The 22091-nt window shown below is 45.9% G+C and overlaps 1 protein-coding gene across 20 annotated transcripts in view; it reads left to right on the top strand.

Annotated features, from left to right (window-relative positions):
* The window catches only part of AP-1gamma (adaptor protein complex 1, gamma subunit), a 141466-nt gene that overhangs the window by 71293 nt on the left and 48082 nt on the right, over positions 1 to 22091 (top strand). For all 20 annotated transcript variants that reach the window (XM_077647541.1, XM_077647549.1, XM_077647556.1 and 17 more), the window contains 4 exons: positions 5601 to 5705; positions 11513 to 11681; positions 19142 to 19349; positions 21384 to 21491. In XM_077647541.1, the coding sequence (XP_077503667.1) occupies positions 5601 to 5705; positions 11513 to 11681; positions 19142 to 19349; positions 21384 to 21491 (590 nt within the window). The remainder of the gene's footprint in view (positions 1 to 5600; positions 5706 to 11512; positions 11682 to 19141; positions 19350 to 21383; positions 21492 to 22091) is intronic.

The raw sequence follows: 22091 nt of genomic DNA, 5'->3' as shown, positions 1-22091 counted from the left end.
TTTACTTCCTAAAGACATGTATGGTGTGCATATTAGCGCGAGAAATAGTAGCCGATCGTCTTCTGCTTTTTCGCTTTCAAAGAATTGTTTAGCATGCACTTTTCAATGTTGTCGAGTGACTGGGAACAGCCGAGTCCACAGCCTTCTATGGACACGCAGTGGCGACGAACAACGCTCAGCGCATGAAGTGCTTCAGAACACGTGGGCGGGTTGGAACTCATTGGGTCCTCGCAGTTACCGCCGCCAGTGAGATCCCTAGCCAGATCGGCAACAATATCTTCGTCAGCGAGCTCTCCGGTAGTCACAACATCGTTGTCAATGGAGACAAAGTCTGTAGCTGCAGTCCCATCACAAACGGCACCTGGGAACTCTGACAGCTGTGTTAACAAATCGTCAAGTTCCTCGAGTGGTTCATCGATGTCGAGGGGTTCATCGCAACTTTCAGTTGAGGTGGCGCCAGCCTCTCCAGAAGCACAGAGTCCACAGTGACGGAAACAATTTCGAATTGTTTCTTTTCTGACGTCGTTCCACGATGCATTCAACATCGTTATTGCGCCCAGGAGGTCAATTTTCAACTCCCGGCCAGTGCGGAGATTTAGCAATAATCGTTGCACAAGGCGCTTTCTGTAGCCTGCCTTCGGTGCACGAATGACACCTTGATCCAAAGGCTGCAGCACCGACGTTGAGTTCGGTGGCAGGAAGCGAAGCTCTATGTTGCTGACGTTGACCTTACAATGGTGAGCAGAACAATTATCAACGAGTAAGCAGACCTTTCTGCCTTTGCTTACCAGGTCGTCGTCCCAGGACTTCAGCCACTTGCCAAAAACTTCGCTTGTCATCCAAGCTTTTCCGTTGGACACGTAGGTCACCGGAACAGTGAGTGCATTCTTCAGGCACCGCGGCGATTTGCTCTTACCAATCACAAGTGGTTGAAGCTTGCTTGATCCATTGACGTTGGTGGCGAGCAACACCGGTATTCGGGCTTTGTTAACTTTCCCGCCATGGGACTTATCATCAGGATACGCCAGCGTTTTGTTGGGCAGCATTTGCCAGAACAAGGCTGTCTCATCGGCATTAAATATATTGCGGGGATGATATCTTGCCGTGATGTCGCTCCAATTTGCGTCAATCCATTTCTGCTCGCTGCTGGCGTCCACCGCGTGGCTTTCACCGGTGACAGCCTGGCCGACAATGCTGTGGCGCTCTTTGAAGCGCTGCAGCCAACCTGAACCGCCTTTGAAGCCGGGTCTATTCTGTATGAAAGCGAGATCCTTCGCTTTCTGCTCAATTATGGGGCCAGGAACAGGGATGTTCCGCGACCTGACATCAAGGAACCACTTGTACACTGCTGCCTCCGCGTCTTCATATGCAGCCGTGCATACTCGACGGCCACCGCTAGCACCAGGCCTCTTGTCCGCCTTAGCCCTAATGTCGGCCTTATTTTTCAAGACCGTACTCAGCGTGCTTCTTGGGATGTTGCACGCTGCGGCGACATCCGACTTCTTTTCTCCATGTTCAACTCTTTTGATAATCTCTATATTTGCGGATATTCTCAAGTTCTGCCGTTTCACGGCAGCCATCTCGTTGAACAGAGCGGACGAGCACTACGTTCCGAGGATGCGACTTGCAACTGAACTGCGCGCAGGCGCACGTGCCACGTGGCTGTGACAGAGCGAGAGATGGGTCGAACCACTTTTTCTAGGGGGTGGCTGTCTGAGGGAGGGAGAGCCGCGCCACACACACGCAGTTGGGCTAAACCGCTTTGGGAGGGGGGTGTTCGGGGTGTCCCATCAAGACAAGAACACGTGGTGCCGTTACTGGCGCTCAATGTCTTGGCGTGCTACGTATGGCACAGACGCCGACAGCATGAAACTGAAAAAGAGCTAACGCTTTGAAATGAGTTTTAACAAGCCAGGTGCTGTGTCTGCTTCGCGCACGCCCGCAAGAAGTCTACCGGAAAAAAGGAGAGGCAAGTGTGGGTGTTCTCAGAACCCACGAGAGCAGCCCGCGGAACCCCCCAGTTTGAGAACCCCTGGACTATGACAAGGAAGAGGGTTGTGAAAATTGAGCTTGCTTTTTTGCTGTAACGAGTGGTGAAGTGCTATATGTTCACCTGGCACATTCTTGGTTTCTTGTGGTTGAAAAGGGTCTTTCCATGAAACACGATTCGTGCTTTTTTCTATTTTTTTTTCTGCAGATGTAATTTCTCGGCGCACATGGCAGACTTGGCAGAGTGTCAAGACGCTGTGCGCACTAGGAACGCTGGCGGTGGTGGCTTGCTTGGCATGCTGCTGCGCATGATTGGCCCGGCTGTGCCAATCATTGTATGCTTAGAAAGCCTGTGAGTGCTTGAGCATCGTAGAGGAGCATAGCATAGTAGTTTAAACCAGAACGTTATAAAACAACCTTTACACTGAAATGCTATGCAAGAAGCACGACCTTCAGACCCCCAAGCGATTTGGCGAGCTCAAGATTGGGAGCAAAAATGCTTAAACACTGTTCGTCCACCCTGTCTCTACTGTTGGGACTGGGGCATCTCAGCCTGCCGCCACTGTTGTGCAGAGCTGAGCGATGAGGCGAAAAAGCGACGGTGAGGCAATAAAACATTTATATACAGTACTATAAGCAAGGGCGTTACATTATCAGCACTGTGGCTGAGAGCACAACATACTCGCACAAAGGTTCATGACGATGCGCCAGGAGAGCGTCTCTCTGGCTTGATGTCTGCGTCTGCTCGCCTGCTGCTCCTGTCCGGCGCGGTTCGATTTTTTATAGCCTCCGTGACCCTTCTTGCAGTCAGCTGTTCAAACCCTCCAATCAGGTCACGGCACTGGTCACAGTTCGAATTTGACGAATGGACGAGAGGAGCTCGGCCATTCGAAGTTGGCGGCCGGGAAAGGGCTGCCGGCGACGCATCGGTTGCGGCTCGAGCCGGCGCTTGCGATGGGGGAGGGGGAGGATTCCTCCGGGCAAGCCTGGATGAATCATGCTGCAAGCTGCGACATGTCCGAGAGTTTGGGCTTGCGTTGAGCAATGGCAGGCGCACGCAGGCCAGCGGAATGCGTGCTCGGGCATAACAACACACAGCTAATGCACACCACAGCTAATGCTTTAAAGTTGCATTACACACTCGTAACCGTCCTGCGAGTGAGTTTTTTTTAACCTTTTCTAAGCATGCACCTGACCTTCAGGGCCGGTGTTCAACTTGTTTGCTTTATCTCAGCATGATTGGCCGGCGCCATCGGCTAATACAATATCGCCGGATCACACAAAGATACAGCAAACACCTTTAAAAGTGAACAATGCTAAACATCGGCAACATGAACATGGATGATCGTATGCTTTTGCTGATGGATGGAGAGACTGACGGCCGTATATGAAATTTCAACTCTCGCAAAAAAAAAAAAAATCAGTTCACTTTTTTTTTTTTCGTAATGAACCTTTCACCCAATTGATGTCAACTTTTCCGAAAAAGTTAGGTTCATTACACTATTAAACATACGGTATTACATTGATGGGGTGCATTGATGGTGCAAAGTTGAATTTTAATGACTTGTATGCTGGCCTTTTCTGCTTTTGTTTTGCACCATTGGTACCTGTATATCTGAACTTAGGTTACTGGACCAAAAGTTTTTGTGCTTAGTCAGTTATTGTGGCAAAATCAGATGTTTATTTTTATAAATTGTAGTAATTTAAGTGAGGTACTAAAGCAGGTCTTAGGAGAAAGCTTTGAAATGCATTGTGTATCCGTGTGCGTTTTAGAATATGCAACCACTATGTGGCAATGCACAGGTGAAGCATTTTGCCATATAGTGCCTGAAAAAAAAAAAGTGCGTAAGGTGTCAAAAGAAAGTAAAAGTCAAGATTAAGGTTTGATTCATGCTGAACTGTTCCAAGAGGCAAATTTAGGGTCTAATCATGGCAGCCTTTTCAGTTCTTGTTGGTATTCTTCCTATTGTTCCTTATGCAAACATTAGTGTGCCTGCGAATCATTTGCCTATCCATGTCACGTGGCTTGACCTGGCTTGTCCAACGGTTGGCAATGTCACTTAGTTCCGAAAAATAGAAGCAGGAATTTCAGATGACAGTTCCAGGACACACTAACATCTTACGGCTGCGAAGCACAAGACCTACTGTAAGACATTCAGTGTTGTGTCATAGCAAGGCTACACTGGTGCACTGTACTGTTGTGATTCTAATCTTGGCACAAAATTTTGAAAGGTGGTGCCATCTGCTGCTATCAACTGGTTAGGGTTAAAGTGACTGCCTGCCTTGGAAGCACATCTTCCTGTTGATACACATTTGGGTTTAGGGGTCGAAGCTTATTGCAAGGACCAAAGTATGCAACTCAGGAGGCCAGTTGCTAAGACACCTACCGGCAAGCTACCGTGAAAGATATAAGTGTGCAAAAGTTCCAAGTTTAGAATGCAAGTTGGAATAACCCATCATATAATTTGATTGGACTAGCCAGTAGAGTATTCAGCCGTGTATGATTTGAACTCCAGCTATAGTTGTTCAAGCGCAGGCTCCCATGTTCTAACAGTTGAGTATTTCAAGGTAAAAACACAGAAACACAAACACTTTGTGTCTATAGACTTTTAAGGAAATGATTTCACTATTTCATTTGATGCTTCTAAATTTTCTGTTGCTGTTATGAAAATTTTGGATGCAGCTCTTAAGTGTCCATTCGTGGGTTGTGTGGTGTCCTTCACCATCATCTGCAACGTAATTGGCAGAGCGAATGAGCAGCACAGCAGCGGATGAAAAAGAGTGAGCGCAGAGCACAACAGAGGATAAAAGTAGGACAATAGATAAAAGGGTGTGAGGAGGAGAGCGGAGGAAGAGGGCGCGGCTGCATTCAGAAGGCTGGCCCTGCGGCAGTGCCCCGCTAAGAGATGGCACCAGAGAGTGTGCACCATTGTCCACTTTCCCGAGGAGAGGCTTAGAGGTGGTGGACCGCTATGCGCTAGCCAAGCCGAAACCTTGAGCCACCTCCGTACTGTACTGCGTGTTCTGTATGCAGTCTTCTACAGTTGAAATACCACAGCAGCTGCGCACAAAAATAGCATTTACTGAGAGGCGTAATCGCTGGCCAATTTTTTTTCATGTTAGAAAGTTTTAAGTTGTAGTATACTTGGTGTTTCACTTCTGCAGATGCTTGTGCTTTGTATCAGATTGAACATTATAGTCTTCACATTTTTTTTCTTCTTTTCTGCCTGCTACTCGGACTTGCATTGCCAGGCTTGCAATATTCTCTTAGCGGCTTTATGTAGTTGAACAAAGGGTTGTCTTTGCTATTGATTTTTTGAATGTTCAGTCTTGGTCAAAAGTCTTAAAGCCAAAGCGTTCATCCGCAGCAAAATGAATGTTCCTAGAATGCTGCGTGCAGCTGATCATTCAAAACGCAAGTTAAGCAGGAAGCTTCTCTACCGCAAGAAGAAACCTCCTGCTAGCATTTCAAGGTCATTTGGTCTCTAATAGTGCCGTAATGGCTCTGTTATGCTGCTGAAGCGAAAAGCCTTTGGCCTTAAGACCTTTGACCAAGGCTATGCCTTGCTTCTTTTTAAATTACCCGTCAAATCTTTTTTTCCCTTTCACAGGCAGATCAAGAAAGTTGTGGATGCTTTTGGTGGTAACATGAATGTTGAGCTGCAGCAGCGCTCTATTGAGTTCTCTTCACTGTTCTCCAAGTTTGACCACCTCAGGTTTGTGTAACCATGTAAACTGAGCATATATTAAGTTGCATGGTGGTGTTTTAAATACCATTATTTCTCTAAATAGAGTAAAACCTCACTAATTCAGACTTCAAGGGAATAGAAAAATTGTCCTAGTTATCCAAATGTTGAATTATCGATTTATCCCCCAATACCACCAAAAATCGTTTGCTTAAAAGTAAAATTTCTTTGGCGAAAACCGGTGCAATGGCCATCTCTTGTTGAAATGAAAACTGTGAAACAGAGGCGATGCATCACAGTTTCGTCAAATGCTTTAATTTGTGCACGTTATCGGTAGTCTCGGAAGTAGAGCTGCTCTATAATGGTAAGGGTCTACGTGGCTTTTTTCAATGTGCAATGTGGTAGTGCTGGAGGTTCTTTGCATGTGGCTTCATATATGGAGAGGCTTTACCGCACGTACAGTGAACACACGAAGTTTGGGTGGGATGGAAGGGTGGAAATACCACGAAGATGGAGAGCAAGAAAGTGTACATTGGTGCCAGTGTGTCAAGGCGCCTTTGAAAGGCTATAAAAAAAAATCCACCAGGCAATCATGGTTCTAAACGATGCTCGGCTCAGCTGGCTGGCTGATACAAGCTGATAACTGCTGTTGACACGGGTTGGCAAGTTGGCAAAGAAACTCCAGAAATGAAATTGTGCTTCCACACACTCTTTTGGCCTATCGACGAGGACCTGCCGGTTGTCAGCTCATCTGCCATTGTGCGCACCTCAGCGGGTGCAGGAAACATTCTAAAGTACAGTTCAGGCCTGACGACGAATAACTGGTCAATAAGTTGTCGAGCAGGTCATTCCTCGACAAGGCACCACTTCAACAGCTTGTTCGAATTAGCCGGTGCCAACCATGGAGCATCCAAATAAATGATCATCTGACACCATAACTTATATTGTAGAATCTAGATGATGTGGCCGGACAACTGTGCGGAAAATACGGCAACGTGTTTCCATTGCTACGATTGCCAGGCTTGCCTAGTCACATTTGCCGTACGGGAGCATTTGCCGTAGTTACCGTGTTTACCGTACAGTGCGGCTCAAACATCTGTCTGGAGCAAAGAGAAACGGAAAAGGTTTTTTCAGTCAGCACATTGCTATGGCACCGTACGGAAGCACCAATACTGCTCGCGATGGCACATTGAGTTTGCGAACACGGTTGATACGAATTTGTAAAATTCCCCAGCCAGAGCGCATTGTGTACAGTGTACGGATTTTTGTATGTTCAGAACTCTCCTCCGTGCCACTGCAGATGATACGAACTTGCAAGCCGCATTCGCTAATCGTGCAGTATGCACTGCGAGCAGTAAGCGGCCATTTTTTCATTAACAGGGGCTGAATTAAAGAGGTTTTACTGTATCATCTTAAAGGTGCCATGGTATTATTGCCATTTTTGTGAGCTTGTCAACTGCTGTAGTGTGGTACAACTTAAGTCTGCAGTGAACCTCCGCCCACATTCAGGAGCGCCGAACATAATTCCTCCCTGATTAAAAGTGGACCACTGTAAAAGCTTTGCTTGTTACCTAAACGAGAAACCAACCGCGAGTCAAAATTATAAGCTTAATAATTTTGGTGCATCTGGCTTGTTTGATACAAACTTCAAATATCTGACTTTGTAGTTGGTCACCGGAGTAATACAGGATGCCGCAGACCATTTACAGTGTTACCAACTGCTGTTTTTTTAAGTTGCCTCCTACTATAGACGCAATGTTGAAGGGAAGTTCAATCAAGGTTGCATGTATTTGGTTTCATTAAGGCTAATGCAGAGGCCAATTTTATTGAGTTTCTCATGAATGCTCTTCCAGCTTTTTTTTTTTTCCTTATTCTCTAACTGATCTTCCTGTAATATCGTACACTTGCGGGTGGACTGTTTTGCACATGTGGAACTTTGACAATGGCAGCATTATTGACGCTGGAAGTAGCCACACTAAAGAGGGTTTTCTGCAATCATGGAACATCCAGATTAGTGCAGTAGAACCCTGCTAGAATAAACTTGCATATTGTAAAACCGAGTATAGTATAGTGAAATTGTGGTTCGAATTTGCCTTCCTTAGTAGGCAACTGTACATTTTCGTTTATAGGGAAGACATCTTTAATGAAGAAATGGTTGTAGTCAACAGCGTCTGGCTATGTCCTTGTATTTCCCGTGGAATGATGACATCGCGATGCTTGCAGTGTAGGAAATTTCAGTGTAACACATGTAATGACATTATTGCAAGGCCAGGAGCCGAACACAAATAAACACCGAAGACAGTAAAACAGTGCACTTTTGATATGGCTTAGCCACCAGACATGATTGTTGCAAGGAGAAACAAATATTTTTTAATGTCTTGGCATTGTAGTAAGGCAAAGCGTGTGGTGCACATGGAAAAAAACAAACAGAAAAGGTGGCTATGAACATGGAAAGAAGGTGGTGTGGGCCGCTAAGGAAAGGAAGGCAGTAGAAGAACTGTGAGGAGCAGGGGAGGGAAAAGGGAGGGCGGATGGTCACAGTGCCGGGCAGTGCAAAGCACAAAGCAGCAGTGGGAAGAAGCAGAGGCGCGGTGGCAGTGCGTAGGGGTTTTGCCGTTCGTGCCGGGCATACCTCGGCAAAATCACGAATGCACACTCAGGCTCGCTCACAAAAGTTTGATCAACCTACCGGCTCACTCAAACTCACACTCTCAGAGGCCTGTGCTGAATCAAACTCATGAGCTCGAACTCATTTAGGCTCGCAACTCACTTGGGCTCACTCAGACTCACCAGTCATCCGGGGTCAGCCACCCATAGCGCCTCACGTCTCACTCACGACTCATCTAGGCTCACTCACCCATTTCAACTCGCGACTTATCTGGACTCATGACTCACCTGGACTCACTCATTTCGACTCATTCGGGCTCATTCATTTCGACTCGCGACTCACCTGGACTCACTTCTTTTGACACACCACTCATATGCGCTCACTCATTCTGGCTCACTTGCATATTTCAACTCATGACTCACCCAGGCCCATCTTTACTCAGGACTCCTATAAATTCACACATCGGACAGCTGAATCGTTTTCATGCCGAACAGCCCAAGTTACGTGCCTAAAATGCCAAAAAAGGTGTTAAAAACACGGGGATGCGATGAGCTCTTGACTGCAGCTAGCCAGTAGCCAGGCCTTGCTCAGAGGCCTAGTGGCCTCTAGCTGCTGCTCGCAGTACGTAAAGATCTAAGGCCACTGCATGTATTCTGCAACCAATTAAAAATAGCAAAGGAAGAACTAGAACAACGACGGTGCAGCAAGCCATAGCTAATATCCAATGAGACGAGGAAGCACACTGGCTAATCCACTTTTCTCGTCTTTTAGTAATGTAACAGAGTGCAGCAGCCGTAATAATTAAATACCGCGAAATAGTGAAATTGCGCTACATCATCATCTCGACCAAAAGCATATGCAGTGTTACGAGTGCACAGCAAAACTCAAGTTTATGAACGTTACAAACTCATGCCCAGTCAACATCATGGATTTATTTGGGATCGTGGGATTGTTCAACCTCACATTATGGACTCACCGTATTTACACGATTGTAAGCCGACCCCCCAAATCACGTTTCCGAAAAAAAACAAAAAAATTCCGAGGTTGTTTAAGCTTCGCCTTGAATAGTTGAATGTAAAAGCATTATCCAGTGGCCGCCTTTTATCGCCAGCCGCGTGCAGGCGTGCCCTTGGGCACATTCCAAAACGAAAATGTGTTAATCACTGGACTACTCGTGCACACTTGCGCGATCATCCTCACTAGCGCTACCGTCGTGATCGCTGCTGCGGTCCCACAGCACGTCGTTCTAACGTTGTCGTCCAACGAAATCCCGAACTTCGCAAACAGCCACATCACGACATCGCATAGAACAGCTGAAAATTTTTTCCTCTCTGCAGCTGCCACACCTGTATCACCCGTTGTGAGTGTCGAACTTGCGGCCCAGTGCCCGGCTGTTCGTTTCTTCGGCGTAAAAAATGGCAGCCATCTTGAATGTAGCCGTGAACGAGCGCCAGTCGTTTGCCGGACCTGGAGCACAAATGATGACTGACAAAGCACTACATTAAAAACTTGTGAAAAGCAACTGGCAGTAGTCGGCCAGCAGAGAGACTACGCGTGAATAGTGTTGGCTCTTCCGTCGACTACCGACACTCCCCGTCACCGCTGCCGTTCCAAGTGGGGGTGCCACCTCGATTGGAACAGTAGCCCTTCCATCAACTATCAACGCTTCCTTGAGTGCCGAGCGTGCATTTGAAAGCAAAAAGAAAACTTGTTGGACACTTGAGCTTCCCGTAGGACGCGATTGTGTTATTGGGCCGCCGCCGCTTATCAGCAACCGCAGTCAGCAGCCACATGTGGGGTGCCGGTTTGCTGCTTATCGATAGCCGCCACCGCCAGCGTGCGTGGGGAGGGTATGCCAGTTCTGCGCGTTGACATAGCAGCTGCTCACGGCCAGTGCCAAGAGTGATGCGACGGAGCTGCGCAGCAAAAATGCAACTATGCTGTAGCATTCCCGATATCTCATTTGTCTCGCCTTTACTTATAGTGCGGTGTTTTCGTTTCGGTTCTAAGTCGACCCCCCCACTTCAGATTTTTAAATTTAAAAAAATAGGTCAACCTACAGTCGTGTAAATACGGTTTTGATTTGATAGGCCCACAATGTACCTGACTCAATAGGGCTGAGATCACGATATGAATGTGGTGCCCACTCTCACCGCGACTTAGATCATGACCTGAATGTGAGCCCGTACTCACTACTCACATCGTGATCTGAATGTGAGCCTGTGCTCACGAATCGGATCATAATCTGAACATGTGTCTAGGCTCACACAGGGCTCAAATCATGATCTAAGTGTGAGTCCAGACTCACTCACGACTCGGATCATGATCTGAAATGAGCCCGAGTGAGTCGACTCATCAGTGAGTTCGGCGACCTATAGTGTCGTGTGCACTTCTTAACTAATGCATTTTAAATAAGGCTGAGTTCAAGGAGGACGACGACGTGTTCACGCAAAGCTTTCATTTTCGTACGGACTCAAAACTCCCTTCTCTTATTATATTTATGGCCTTGCTTTATTCATGCAAACACAGTACAGTATTGCATCTACAAGACTATGTGGTAACATAAAATATGAGACTGAAAATAAATCATTAGCACTTAATGAGATGTTTATAGCACGATGAAAGGTTTTTATAAAAGTTTTTCTAGACCCGCATTGTTTTGTTTATTAAGTAGTCAAATTACTAGACATGATACTCTGAGCCATGGCACCACCAGCAGCTGATATAGTAAAGACACTAATATTGTATAGAGTTTTACTGGTTGGAGTGGCATTATTATAAAAGGGTGAAACTGTCAACAGGTCACCTTGGGTGGCGCTGACTGCGTACACTCATGGCTTGTCACATGACAATGTCACAACCGATCGCCACATGTAGCAGTTGCTACTCCCAAGACCCATTTATCATCCCTGAAAAAGGGTTCGAATAAATATAAGACTCACGTCAAGAGCGCAGCCAGATTTACTATTTTTCTTCCTATTAAGTTTTACTTAACCAGGCAAATTCCTACCACAGATGTTTACCTTTATTTTGTTGCTGCACCATTTGTGCCTTACTGTTATGTTTGCTGTCCCTGAGCACGAACTTCACGTGCACTTGTGCTATAGCATATGTGTGTGCTTAATTTGTTTCATATGTAGCAGTGGGAGCAGTGGTGTGCTAAAGTGTTCAGTTGTGTTTTTTGGCTGTCAGCTAAAGAGCTTTGTGTAAAGACACCATGCTTGTACAGGGGTAGCCTACTGGAACGCATGCCCCCAATGGAAAGCCGATCCCTGGGAAGCTCAGGAGGGCTGGATAATGGCCTGGCTCGAGAGGAGGAGATCCTGCTTGATGACCAGGCTCTCAGCGACCCTCGAAGTCCACCCCCCACAAGCACTGGTGCTCCACCTGCTGAGTCGGTTAGGGCTTGCTTCTTGCCTTCCTTTTAACATTTTTGCTTAAAGGGGAGCAGATAATCTGTTTTTGCACCCAAGTGCACAAGTACATGGTGGTCATAAATGCTATTTCATTTCCCTCTTCTGTGCACCACCCTGTGCCTCCTAAACCTTGTTTACAAGAAATCATGCCCTCACAAGAAAATTGGCCTTCCGTACTGACTGCATTGATGTACTGATTTCAGTGGAACTTTTATGATAGGATGCACTTTAGGTGTATCAATCCCATTAACACATATTCTAATACCTTTAGAATTGCAAATGGCTTGGTTAGAAGAGTAAAATGTTGCACCAGAGTATTATATTGTAATGCTGAGAACATCATAGACATTGTGAAATGCTTGCTGGCGATTTTCATGTGCTCATTGGTGTGCTTCTAAGCTTGGGCCACGTTGTTGTGGGGGCCAATAAGGTAGCTAGAGCACTTTTCAACTTTTCATCTTGAATTAGAGTTCTGTTATTTCTGGTAAGCTCAAAATAACTCACTACCTTCATCATCAAAAATTACTTTCAGCATTATGGGTGTCCCTTTTAACACTTCCCTGCCCATGGGAAAAGTAGTGGTTTTTGGGTGGTATAGGAAATATTTTTGTTCCTTTAACGGAACTTGCTTCATACTCAAGTAAATAGTATCATTGTTGAGAGGAAGAAATTCTCTTTTCAGTGGTATTAGGCTCAATGAACATGTTTATCGGAAAAAAAATAGAAAAAAATTTACACAAAAATTTTCAACAACACTGGACAAAATATACAAAAACATAACATTTCTTCATACACACAAAATATAAAAAATTTTCAGTATATACACTTTGTTGAGGACCCATCTGTACAATGTTTCACAAAATTGCAGCTTTTTATGTCCAGAACTTATTGATGGGCAAAAAAAAAAAAAAAAAACTTTAGGCATGGTGTGTATCATACCAATGGGCAAAACAGTTTCTCGATGTAGTGAAACACAAATTGGTAGCACAGGTCTCGCAGAAGACATTTTGTTTTTTGTTAAACTTTTCTTCAACTTTTGTTCAACTTTTTCGGAGCACAGCTTACAGTTCCTATAACGCTCCATTTTTTTGGCTCGTGCTGAAGACCTTGGGGTGCACCACCTGGTGGAACAACCGGAGGAACTGCGGGGTCTACAGAATGTCGCTCATCAAATCCCAGCAGCTGCTCAATCAGTTCTAGCCTGAAGGTGAACTGGTCGAAGCGTGAAATTCTTGACAATTCTGCCACCTCTGGATGCTGTCGGCAGTGCTCTTCAAACAGTATAAAATTGTTGAGTACAGCGATGTCTATACAATGGAAGAACAGGGTCTTCCACCAGCGCACGCAGTTCATGAGGACGTAGTCACCGACGAGCTAGTCTTGTCGACTCCCAACATGCCCAGATTGTAGTCATCTGTGAGTTGCAGCTTTCTGATTGAGAGTTCGGTCCATTTGTTCTCAACTTTTTTTCTTCGTTTCGCAAGAACATAGTTGTTTGCTGTGTGGGCTGTCGACATCATGTGGAAAACCCGCTTATCCTTCCATTGCAGATACAACACATTTTGTCCCGCAGGCTCCAAACATCTCTTCTTGTTTTGTTTTTTTTTCGCATCTTGTGTCCTTTAGTTCACTGAGAAAACTGATCTTTTTACGTTGTTCCGCAAGCTAGTGTCTTGAATTCGAGTAGATGGATAAACAAAGATGTTGAAGTGTAAAAGTTGTCCAAAAAAATTAAGCATTCCTGATCCAGGTAGTTCTCACACAGCCGCGTCACAACATCAAATGCCAGTGATGCCAATGTGACGTATGGTCAGTGCCTATGGTTTGCTTCTCGTTACCAAACCGTACTCTTCAAACTTAACCTGAAATAAGCAGCATCGTAATTAGAAATTATTAAAGAAGTTTAAAATGATTGTACTGAAAACACTCCTCTGGATGTACGAACAAGATGTCTGCTAATTTCTCTGCAATGTCTTCAGCTTTCTAAAAGGCTTATTTTTCAGGCAAGAAATCTGCTTTGGGTGCAAGAATCGGGTAAAATTGGGTTTTACCTGAAAACGAAGGGCCCTGTATGTACCCTGTGCAATTTTGGTGAACGGATGCTGTGTAAAGCAAAGTGAGTCCGCTCTCGATAGTTGGGCAGACTGGGAGCGGTAACACGTGGGTAGCGAGAGGCTCCAGTATCCCCCCCTCCTGACATCATCACTCCCCATTCCATCGGTGGCGTCAACGTCTGAGGCCGCAGTGAATGCTTCTGCTGTAGTGCAATCAGCTTGATCATGCACTTATCTATGTAGGCTATTTCTTGCACTGCCATCACTGCATGGGACCATAGTGAACAGGTCTAAAAAAAATTGCCCTGCTTGTCCAAACCAATACATCTGGTCATTAAATCCAGAATGACACATTCGTTGGCAGCAAAAAGGCAGCTTGACTGCGGGATTCATGCCCATTCGCAACTTCTTTAGTCTGAAAAATTGGTCATGAATATGTATCATTTATTGCAAAAGTTTACAGTCCAGCTGCTGTGGTGGCTCAGTGGTTATGGTGCTCGGCTGCTGACCCGAAAGACTCTGGTTCGATCCTGGCCGCAGCGGTCGCATTTTGATGGAGACGAAACGCTGGAGGCCCGTGTACTATACAATGTCAGCGCACATTGCAGAACTCCAGGTGGTCGAAATTATCTGGAGCCCTCTGCTATGGCGTTCCTCATAGCGTGGGTCGCTTTGGGACGTTAAAACCCCATAAAACCAAACCAGAGGTTTACAGTCCACTGCGCTGTTTTGATGAACGGCACGGTAGACTCTGCAGTTGCAATGGATGGTACATGTTCCTATGAAGCAAAGTTCGAAATATCACTCAAGGTTATATGAGTCTGAAATTGGTTGGCAAGGCAGTTCCCCAGCAAAGTCCGAAATATCACTCAAGGTTATATGAGTCTGAAATTGGTTGGCTGCTATATTTGAGCAAAGCCATTGTTTTAGTTACAGATTTCATCCTAATCTAGAACTTGAACTTATTGACTGCCTCACTAGGGCATTTGTACATCCGGAAAGACTGTACTGCTTCTGTCATGGCAGTGAAAGTGTGCTGAACTGGATAATTCTAGTTGTTCTCTTGTAGGTGACATATTTACCTGTAGCTCATTTTCCTTGCATGCTCATGTTGGTACTTCAGTGCCTGTGATGCCCTGACCTCCTAGTTTGACATAATGATCATAAATATTTCATGGCTTGTGCGTAAAGAAGTCTGTTCTTGACAAGAACAATAGATGCAGTTAAAAGTATGTAGCCTTGTGGTTTTTACATGACAGCCCTAAAATTGTTTACATCATACATCTTCCCGATCATTAATATCTGTTTTCTTACAGAAACTGTGTTGCGCCTCTGCCTGTAGTCTTATCCATTGTGCTGTCCTGTAATGACTACACACACTAGTGCACCTGACTTCATACACTTGTGCAAATCTTGAATTCATGATTATTGAGACAAGTGGCTAAAGTGGTGTCATAATATCATTTAATAACAACCTTGCTGCTCTTTTGTTTAGTGTTAATTCTTTAGGTGAATTGTTAAATGAGTAGAGATTCAAAATTTTTTGTTGCATATTTTCTTCTTTGGAATGGCATGTAAGACATTATTATTAGGGGTTTGCGAATATTGGAATTTTCAAATACGGATCAAATACGAATTTGAAGAAAAAATGCTTCGAATATAGAATCGAATATCTGTTCAGTACAAAAAAAAAAACCCAGAAAAGATAACCAAAGAAACCTTGTTGCCCTTATTTTTTTTTAAATAGTGTATGGTCTTTGCAACTGAAATAAACAAAAGTAGACTGCCTCAAAACTGTATAAAAAAATATGATGTGCATAGAAATGTATACTGCTGCCATGACTACATTGCAATGAACGAGACATAGAAGGACACAGGCAGGGACACAACACAGCGCTGTGTTGCTTCGTTGCGCTCTGTTGTGCCTCTGCCTGTGTCCTTCTTCAATGTCCCATTTGTTGCGCTGTAGTCATGGAATATCGTAACCAACTCGCCCAACAACTTACCTTGTATACTACTTGATTAGACAGCATAACAGTATCCAGCCTGTAATGTGGTCATGCAAAACGAAATCCATAGAATGACAAGACTGGCAACAAAAAAATAGAGTACGGCCAGTAAACCCTCATTCATTCGGAGTTCAAGGGAATGGAAGAAATGCCGTAATTATCCAAAAACCAATTATAAGCTGCCCCGCGGGCCTTGAAAATAAACCGACGATATTGCGGTAAAGCATTATGAAGTGGCTCCTTCGCGCAACACCTGTAAGCTCATGTCAAGCGCCCTGTTTCGGCGTGCTGGAAGAACAACACAAACGCAAGTGAGGGGGAACGCACATCGACATTGAACTGCTTCTAAAGAAAAACAAATGAACAGTGACGCGCTGGTCAGTGTCCGAAAGCGGTGCAGAGCTAGCATTGGGCTACCAGCGAATGCGTGAGCCAACAGCTGCAGTTGCCGCGAGCGAGCGGCGAAGCTCGGAAAGTGTAACTACGTGGCCCAGCTATTTTTTAGCCTAGCGACAGGGGCCCTTCAAACGTTGTCACACCTGCTGTTACGCCTGCTTAAGAGGTGCACGGGTTGCAATGCATCATGCAATAGGCGGGATTTTTACTCGGTTGCTTGCCCTGTTGCGAAACCTCGACTTGCCCCTTAGGAACCTCACGCGAAATTCCACAAGCAGGATTTGTAGGTGGCCAAAATGAGATGCCGGAAGTCATGCTGAGAGAGTTATGAAGGCGACAGCACGAATGCCATAAGTGTAGGCATTAAAGGGACACTGAGGAGAAATTGAAGTTGGCTTGTATCGATAGAATACCAGCTCCTGATCACAAAAACGCCATTCTTACTGAAGACAAAGCTCTTGTAAGGTAGAAAATAGCAAGAACCAAAATACAGGTATCGCCGCCACAGGCCAATCTCGCAACTACAAACGTGATGACGTCATAGGACAAGAGACGCCACTGTGGAGGAGTTTTCCTTCCTACATGGATGCCACGAATCTCTGAGGCTGACAAAGGAAGGTTGCGCGGTTCAATATTGAAGTAGTTTTTGTTTTGAGACCGATAGTGCACTTTTATCACACAAGGAAGACAGACAAAAGACAACCTGAATGTTGGAAGCAAAGAAAACCGATGCTTGGCGGCGCCACAGGCGGCCAGGAGAGTTTCGATTTGTTATGGCGCTTCGCGTCTTTGAGCTTTGCATGCCCCGTGATTTTGTTTTTGACGCGCCTCGATTTACAAGCACCGAACAGCAGAGGAACTCCAAGTGCCGCTTCAAGTGCTAGTTAACCTTTGAACGAGCCTGGTCAGATGATCGCCACGGTCGATGAAAAACTATGATGGCACGATGGTCGGTGATCGTACAAGGCAGTTAGCAGTATAAAGAACACTTGTGTCATTGTACGCTCGCCCAGCGAAATGTTCCCGGCTGTGCCAGTCAACTTCAAACTACTTAATGGAAATCGTTTATTAGGGACGGGAGACAAGATACAAGGCAATTAAGAAAAAGAGATTTGGAACCTGCAGAGACCGTGACTCTGCTCTCCTCCAACTCGTTTGTTTACGGCTCCATTCAATAGCTTTGGCAGTTGAGCAGAGCTGTTGTATTCTAGCTCTCGGCTAATTTAATCCATTCACAGTACACATCTGAAGGTTCATGCAAGTGGGCGAGTGAGCCCAATCCAGTGGACCCCGTACCTCCGGAAACACGCCGAACCCGTTGAAGCGTCGTGCGTCAGCTTTCCTTTCAAGCCACCAACTTTAAACGCGAGCGCCCTTAGCACCCATCCGTTTTTAGTGGCAAAAAAATAAATTACCTGGCCCTTGCAACCGCAGGAAACCCCCTCGACGCTGCCTGCTGCACCGTGCAACAGCACGTTCGAGGAATCACAATCCATTGTCCTCAAAGCCCCGGGCTGCCTCTGATGGGCGCGAAGCGCCGACCTTGTCCTTGCCCTTGCGACTCCTCGTACTGGGTTTATGATATTTATTTAGCAAAGGCTGCTCACGGCGGAAGAGGGAAACAGCTCGCCGGTGCCTAACCTAACCGTGCTCCCGCAAAAGCATTGCACGCTCTGTGGGGCTGAAGCCGCTGAAATGCAGGCCGGAGTTCTCGCGAGAACTACGTCGTCGGGTTCGGGAACGGGAACCATCGTAACGCTGGCAAGACGCCAGTGCAAACGTAAAGGAATCGATGGTAGCCACCCCCGATAGATGCCTTCAATGTGCGGTGGCGGTAGCTTTCATTTGGGCTGCTGCTAGACCACACCGCTAGCTGCCAGAAATCACGGAGTCTGCGTTTACGTCACGTTTCACGTCACTCCGTCCTATGACGTTGTAAGAGTTCCCCGAGTTTGAATCGGAGCGGCGGGAAAAACTTTTTCAACTTCGAATCCAAATTTCTTTGAAATAAATGCATCTTTTGCTCCCGGACAAGCGGCAACAAAGCCATGAAATGCCGAACTATCAGATTTTGCTAACCAAAAAATTTTGATATAGTTCTCACTGTCCCTTTAAGTATGTAACATATTATGGATGGGCAAAAAAAAAAAAAAACGCACTTTCGCATTGCAATTGTACGAAGCAGGATGTCGGCCATCTTGTTCGCGGCGCATGTGATATGTGGAAAAGCCCACTTGGTGAATTTCTCACGAGGTCAAGCCTAGCGGCTTTGGAATGCAATCGGTCCACAAGATAAATGGGGGCTGAAGGAAGGGAACAGAACCTTTGTGTCCTTTTCCTGGAACTGTAAACTTGATTGTTGGATAATTTGCTCACATATTGTGGCTTTGCCACAGTCGAATTTATGAAAGTCTGCACGGTATACAATCGTTGGCCAGTATTCAGGAATTTTCGAATACTGGCACATTCCTAATTAGTATGCATGGATTACTGGAAGGAATTTGGTCATGTGCTGAAAATAATTTATAGTTGAATTTTTTTCTTCTGTGTTGCTTCGATGTCAATGGCTCAGTGGTGGTAATGATGTCAAAGTTATGTTTGTCACATGAGCCATGAGAAAACTGCGATGTAATTGCGGCTTTATCGATATAATTCATTACCAGTCTTGTGCAGCCTGTCTCAAGCGCCAGAGTGTGTACGGTTGAAGCAGCTGAAATATTTTTGTTCTTGCATGCCTCACGCAAGCTTAACTTCGACTCAACTGCTGAAACTGAAAGTTAGTTTGATTTGTTGACTTCGGCTTGATATCTACAGTTCTGACAAAAAGGTTGGTTTTGGTTGCATGATGTAAAAAGAAGTGAAAAGAACACGAGATTTTAAGGTCGGGTAAAATTTCATTGAACAGATCTATGTTGTGCCCTTGATATTGTGCCTCGTAATTCCTCATAAAGCAGTGGGGCTTGACACAATTTTTCTTTTCTAGAGTGCATTACTGGATCTTCTTGGAGGCATGGCATCACCTGCAGAAAGTGCCAGCCCACCTCCAGCAGCAGCTCAGAGTGAAGGTGATGTGCTGGATGTGGCGGTGGCAGCCTTAGAAGCTAGCAGTCCTCCAACAACCGGAGGCAGTGGCAGCAGTGACCTGCTAGACCTCTTGGGTGCTCTTGACCTTTCAGCCCCAGCGCCATCACGTAAGTCAGTCATGGCAAAAAATGCGCATAAGTAACTTATTATTACCACGTAGACAAGCCTGTTTACCTGTGTTGCCGAAGGCGGGAAACATATACAGCCACTGCCGCGACGGATCAGTGGTTATGGTGCTTGGCTGCTGTCCTGAAAGACGCGTTCTCGACGCCGGCTGTAGCGGTCGCATTTCTGTGGAAACGAAATGCTAGAGGCCTGTGTACTGTGCGATGTGAGCGCACATTAAAGAACCCCAGCTGGTCGAAATTATGCGGAGCTCTCGGTGTCCCTTATAGCCCTGAGTCAATTTGGGACATTAGACCTCATAAACCAACCAAACATATAGAGTTAAACCTTGCTGTACAGTCGTGCCCGCTTATAACGAACATGAGCTTCAAGCTGTGTCTGTTCGTTATATCCCGAAGTTCATAGTAAGTGGACCACGGCTTTAAAGACAGTTGCGTATCAAAACACAAAATTTTTCTTTTCGATAAAGTCCGTGATGGATGTCTGTTTTTGCAGTGCAGATCCGATGAGGGAGGTTTCCAGTTTATTTAAAGCAGAAGCGTGCTATCGCCGAGGCCCTTGCCATAGACAAGTTGTCTGGTGTTCTCTCTATGTAGCTTGCTACAGGCACACTAATGAGTGCTGGTTCCGTAGTTTCATCCTCATCATATTCCTCCGCGTCACTGTCGTCCCGCACTTCAGAAACGATGCTCTCGTCTGTGCACGGTTCCGCGGTGTCGGCGTTGTCATCGACAGAAATAAAATCATTCCAGACAGAAATAAAATCATTCCAACCAATGTCATGACCCCCCATGTCGGAGTCGACGACGCGCTGCCACAAATCACCGCCAGGCTGGTCATCTTCCAAAGCATGAGGCTCAGCATCAGACACTGTGTCGACGAAGCCAGCCTTGCAGAAGCAGTTCCGCTCGCCAGTGGCTGTCACCTCCACCCAGGCCGCTTTCATCATCTCTACCGCTGAATACAGTGGAAATGGGTACGGTGTTCCTGTCCACCATCCCGAATTACAACCAGGGCCCGAGGTTTGAATGAAGCCAACGAAACGTCTGCACTGCAACCAGAGTGACAAAGCGCGCAATGGGGTAGACGTGCAATGTGCATAGGTGGCAATCAAGCAATCTAGCTAAAGATATAGACGCACAGCGCCAACGGAGAGACCAATGAGGGGCGTCCGTGAGTGTCAGTGCAGCCACCTCTTGGCTTCCACAGAAGGCCTGCTCCACGGAGTGTGGCCTCCCTGATCGGCACGCCTCCGTAATTAACAAGCAGAGAGGCAATAGAGACTTTTAGCTGAGTGTATTTACGTTCCGCTCCACTGGTAGTTCCCCAGTGGAGCACCAGCGGAACGTAGCGCGAGTAAAGAGTTTTAGCGCAGCGTCTAAATCGCCCGAATGAGCGTAGTAGCGCGGAGGACTGTGCAGCCCCACTTATTGGTGAAAAGCGGAGTTACGCTGAAACGAACATGAATCGCACTTAAGCAGTAATGAGAAGGACATCATAGACTCGTTATATCCGTGTCTTTGGTTATATCCGGGTTTTTCGCTATATCTGAGTTTTTTGTCTCTCCCATGGATGCGGCGTGCTTGCGCCGCATCCGTGCTCGATGAAGCCGATGCTCTAACGTTCACACTGGAGGCCGCCATGTTAGTCCTCGATGACGCTCACAAGCTGGGCCCTCTCTGCTGGAAAGACCAGACAAGCGGGCAGCGCCGCAAACCCGCTGGCCGCCTGAGCGTTCTGCGCATGCGCACTGGCGCCCTCTCTTGTCCGCTGCCCGCTGGCCTGCTCTGCTAAAAGTCTCTATTATCACCTGCATGCGAGATTTACTTTTCTAGAGTAGCTGTACGATTTCCTGCAGTCTAGTTCCGTGGAAGCTGCCCACTGCTGACTGGTACTACTTTTGCTTATGGCACCCTTCTGGGGCTGAAACCATGCCAGTGTTATTTGACTATTTGACAATAAAAACAAAACAAAACAAAAGCGGTTTGCCTTGAAAATTTTGTTTCTTTGTGCAGCTGCTACAGTGCCAGCAACAACGTTCATTTCATCCCTGGGCAACCTAACAGCACCTGTAGTTCCTGATGGCTTTGTGAGCAGACCACCAGTTCTACCTACCACAAATGGTATGATGGTTTTATGCATGTTATGACCAGTTTTTACTCCACTCGAATAATTAACTAGTTGCAGCGTCTTCAAAGCAAGCTGCAAATTCCTTTCATTCATTACATTACATCGTTTTGGCATCCCCCTGCATGAGCCAAAAGCCACCTTTTGTGGAAGCTGCACTTGTGCTTTGCTGCTTGTGAGTAGGTATATGCGAATACGAAGCTAATAGTTATTCTGTTCAAATAGTTTTGAAGCCAAGGAAATATTTTCGAATCAAAGCGAATAGTTTGTGACTGACTGGAACTCTAGAAGCAAAAAAAGAGAGGAAATTCATTAGAGTTGAATAGTGCACGCCAAAAGACTGTGTTTGCAGAATTTATTAAGGCAACTGAAATAAAAAGTGAAACAAAAATAATTCTTACAAACTTGCCTTAGACAGTGTTCGAACAGCTGCAAGTCAAAGTGCACTAAGCATCATAGCCTCAAGCCCTTACCATGCGATTCGTTACATGCTGCTGATCTTAAATATAAAAGGTTGCTGGAAGATGTTTTGGACGCTGAAATTGCGGGCACAATTCACACTCCAGACTTGTGCAGCAGCAAGTCACACACCCCTC

This window comes from Amblyomma americanum, chromosome 1 (genome assembly GCF_052857255.1).
Source record: "Amblyomma americanum isolate KBUSLIRL-KWMA chromosome 1, ASM5285725v1, whole genome shotgun sequence".
Taxonomy (NCBI): Eukaryota; Metazoa; Arthropoda; class Arachnida; order Ixodida; family Ixodidae; genus Amblyomma; species Amblyomma americanum.
The sequence above is the reverse complement of the archived record's forward strand: the minus strand, read 5'-3'. Positions and strand labels throughout refer to the sequence as shown.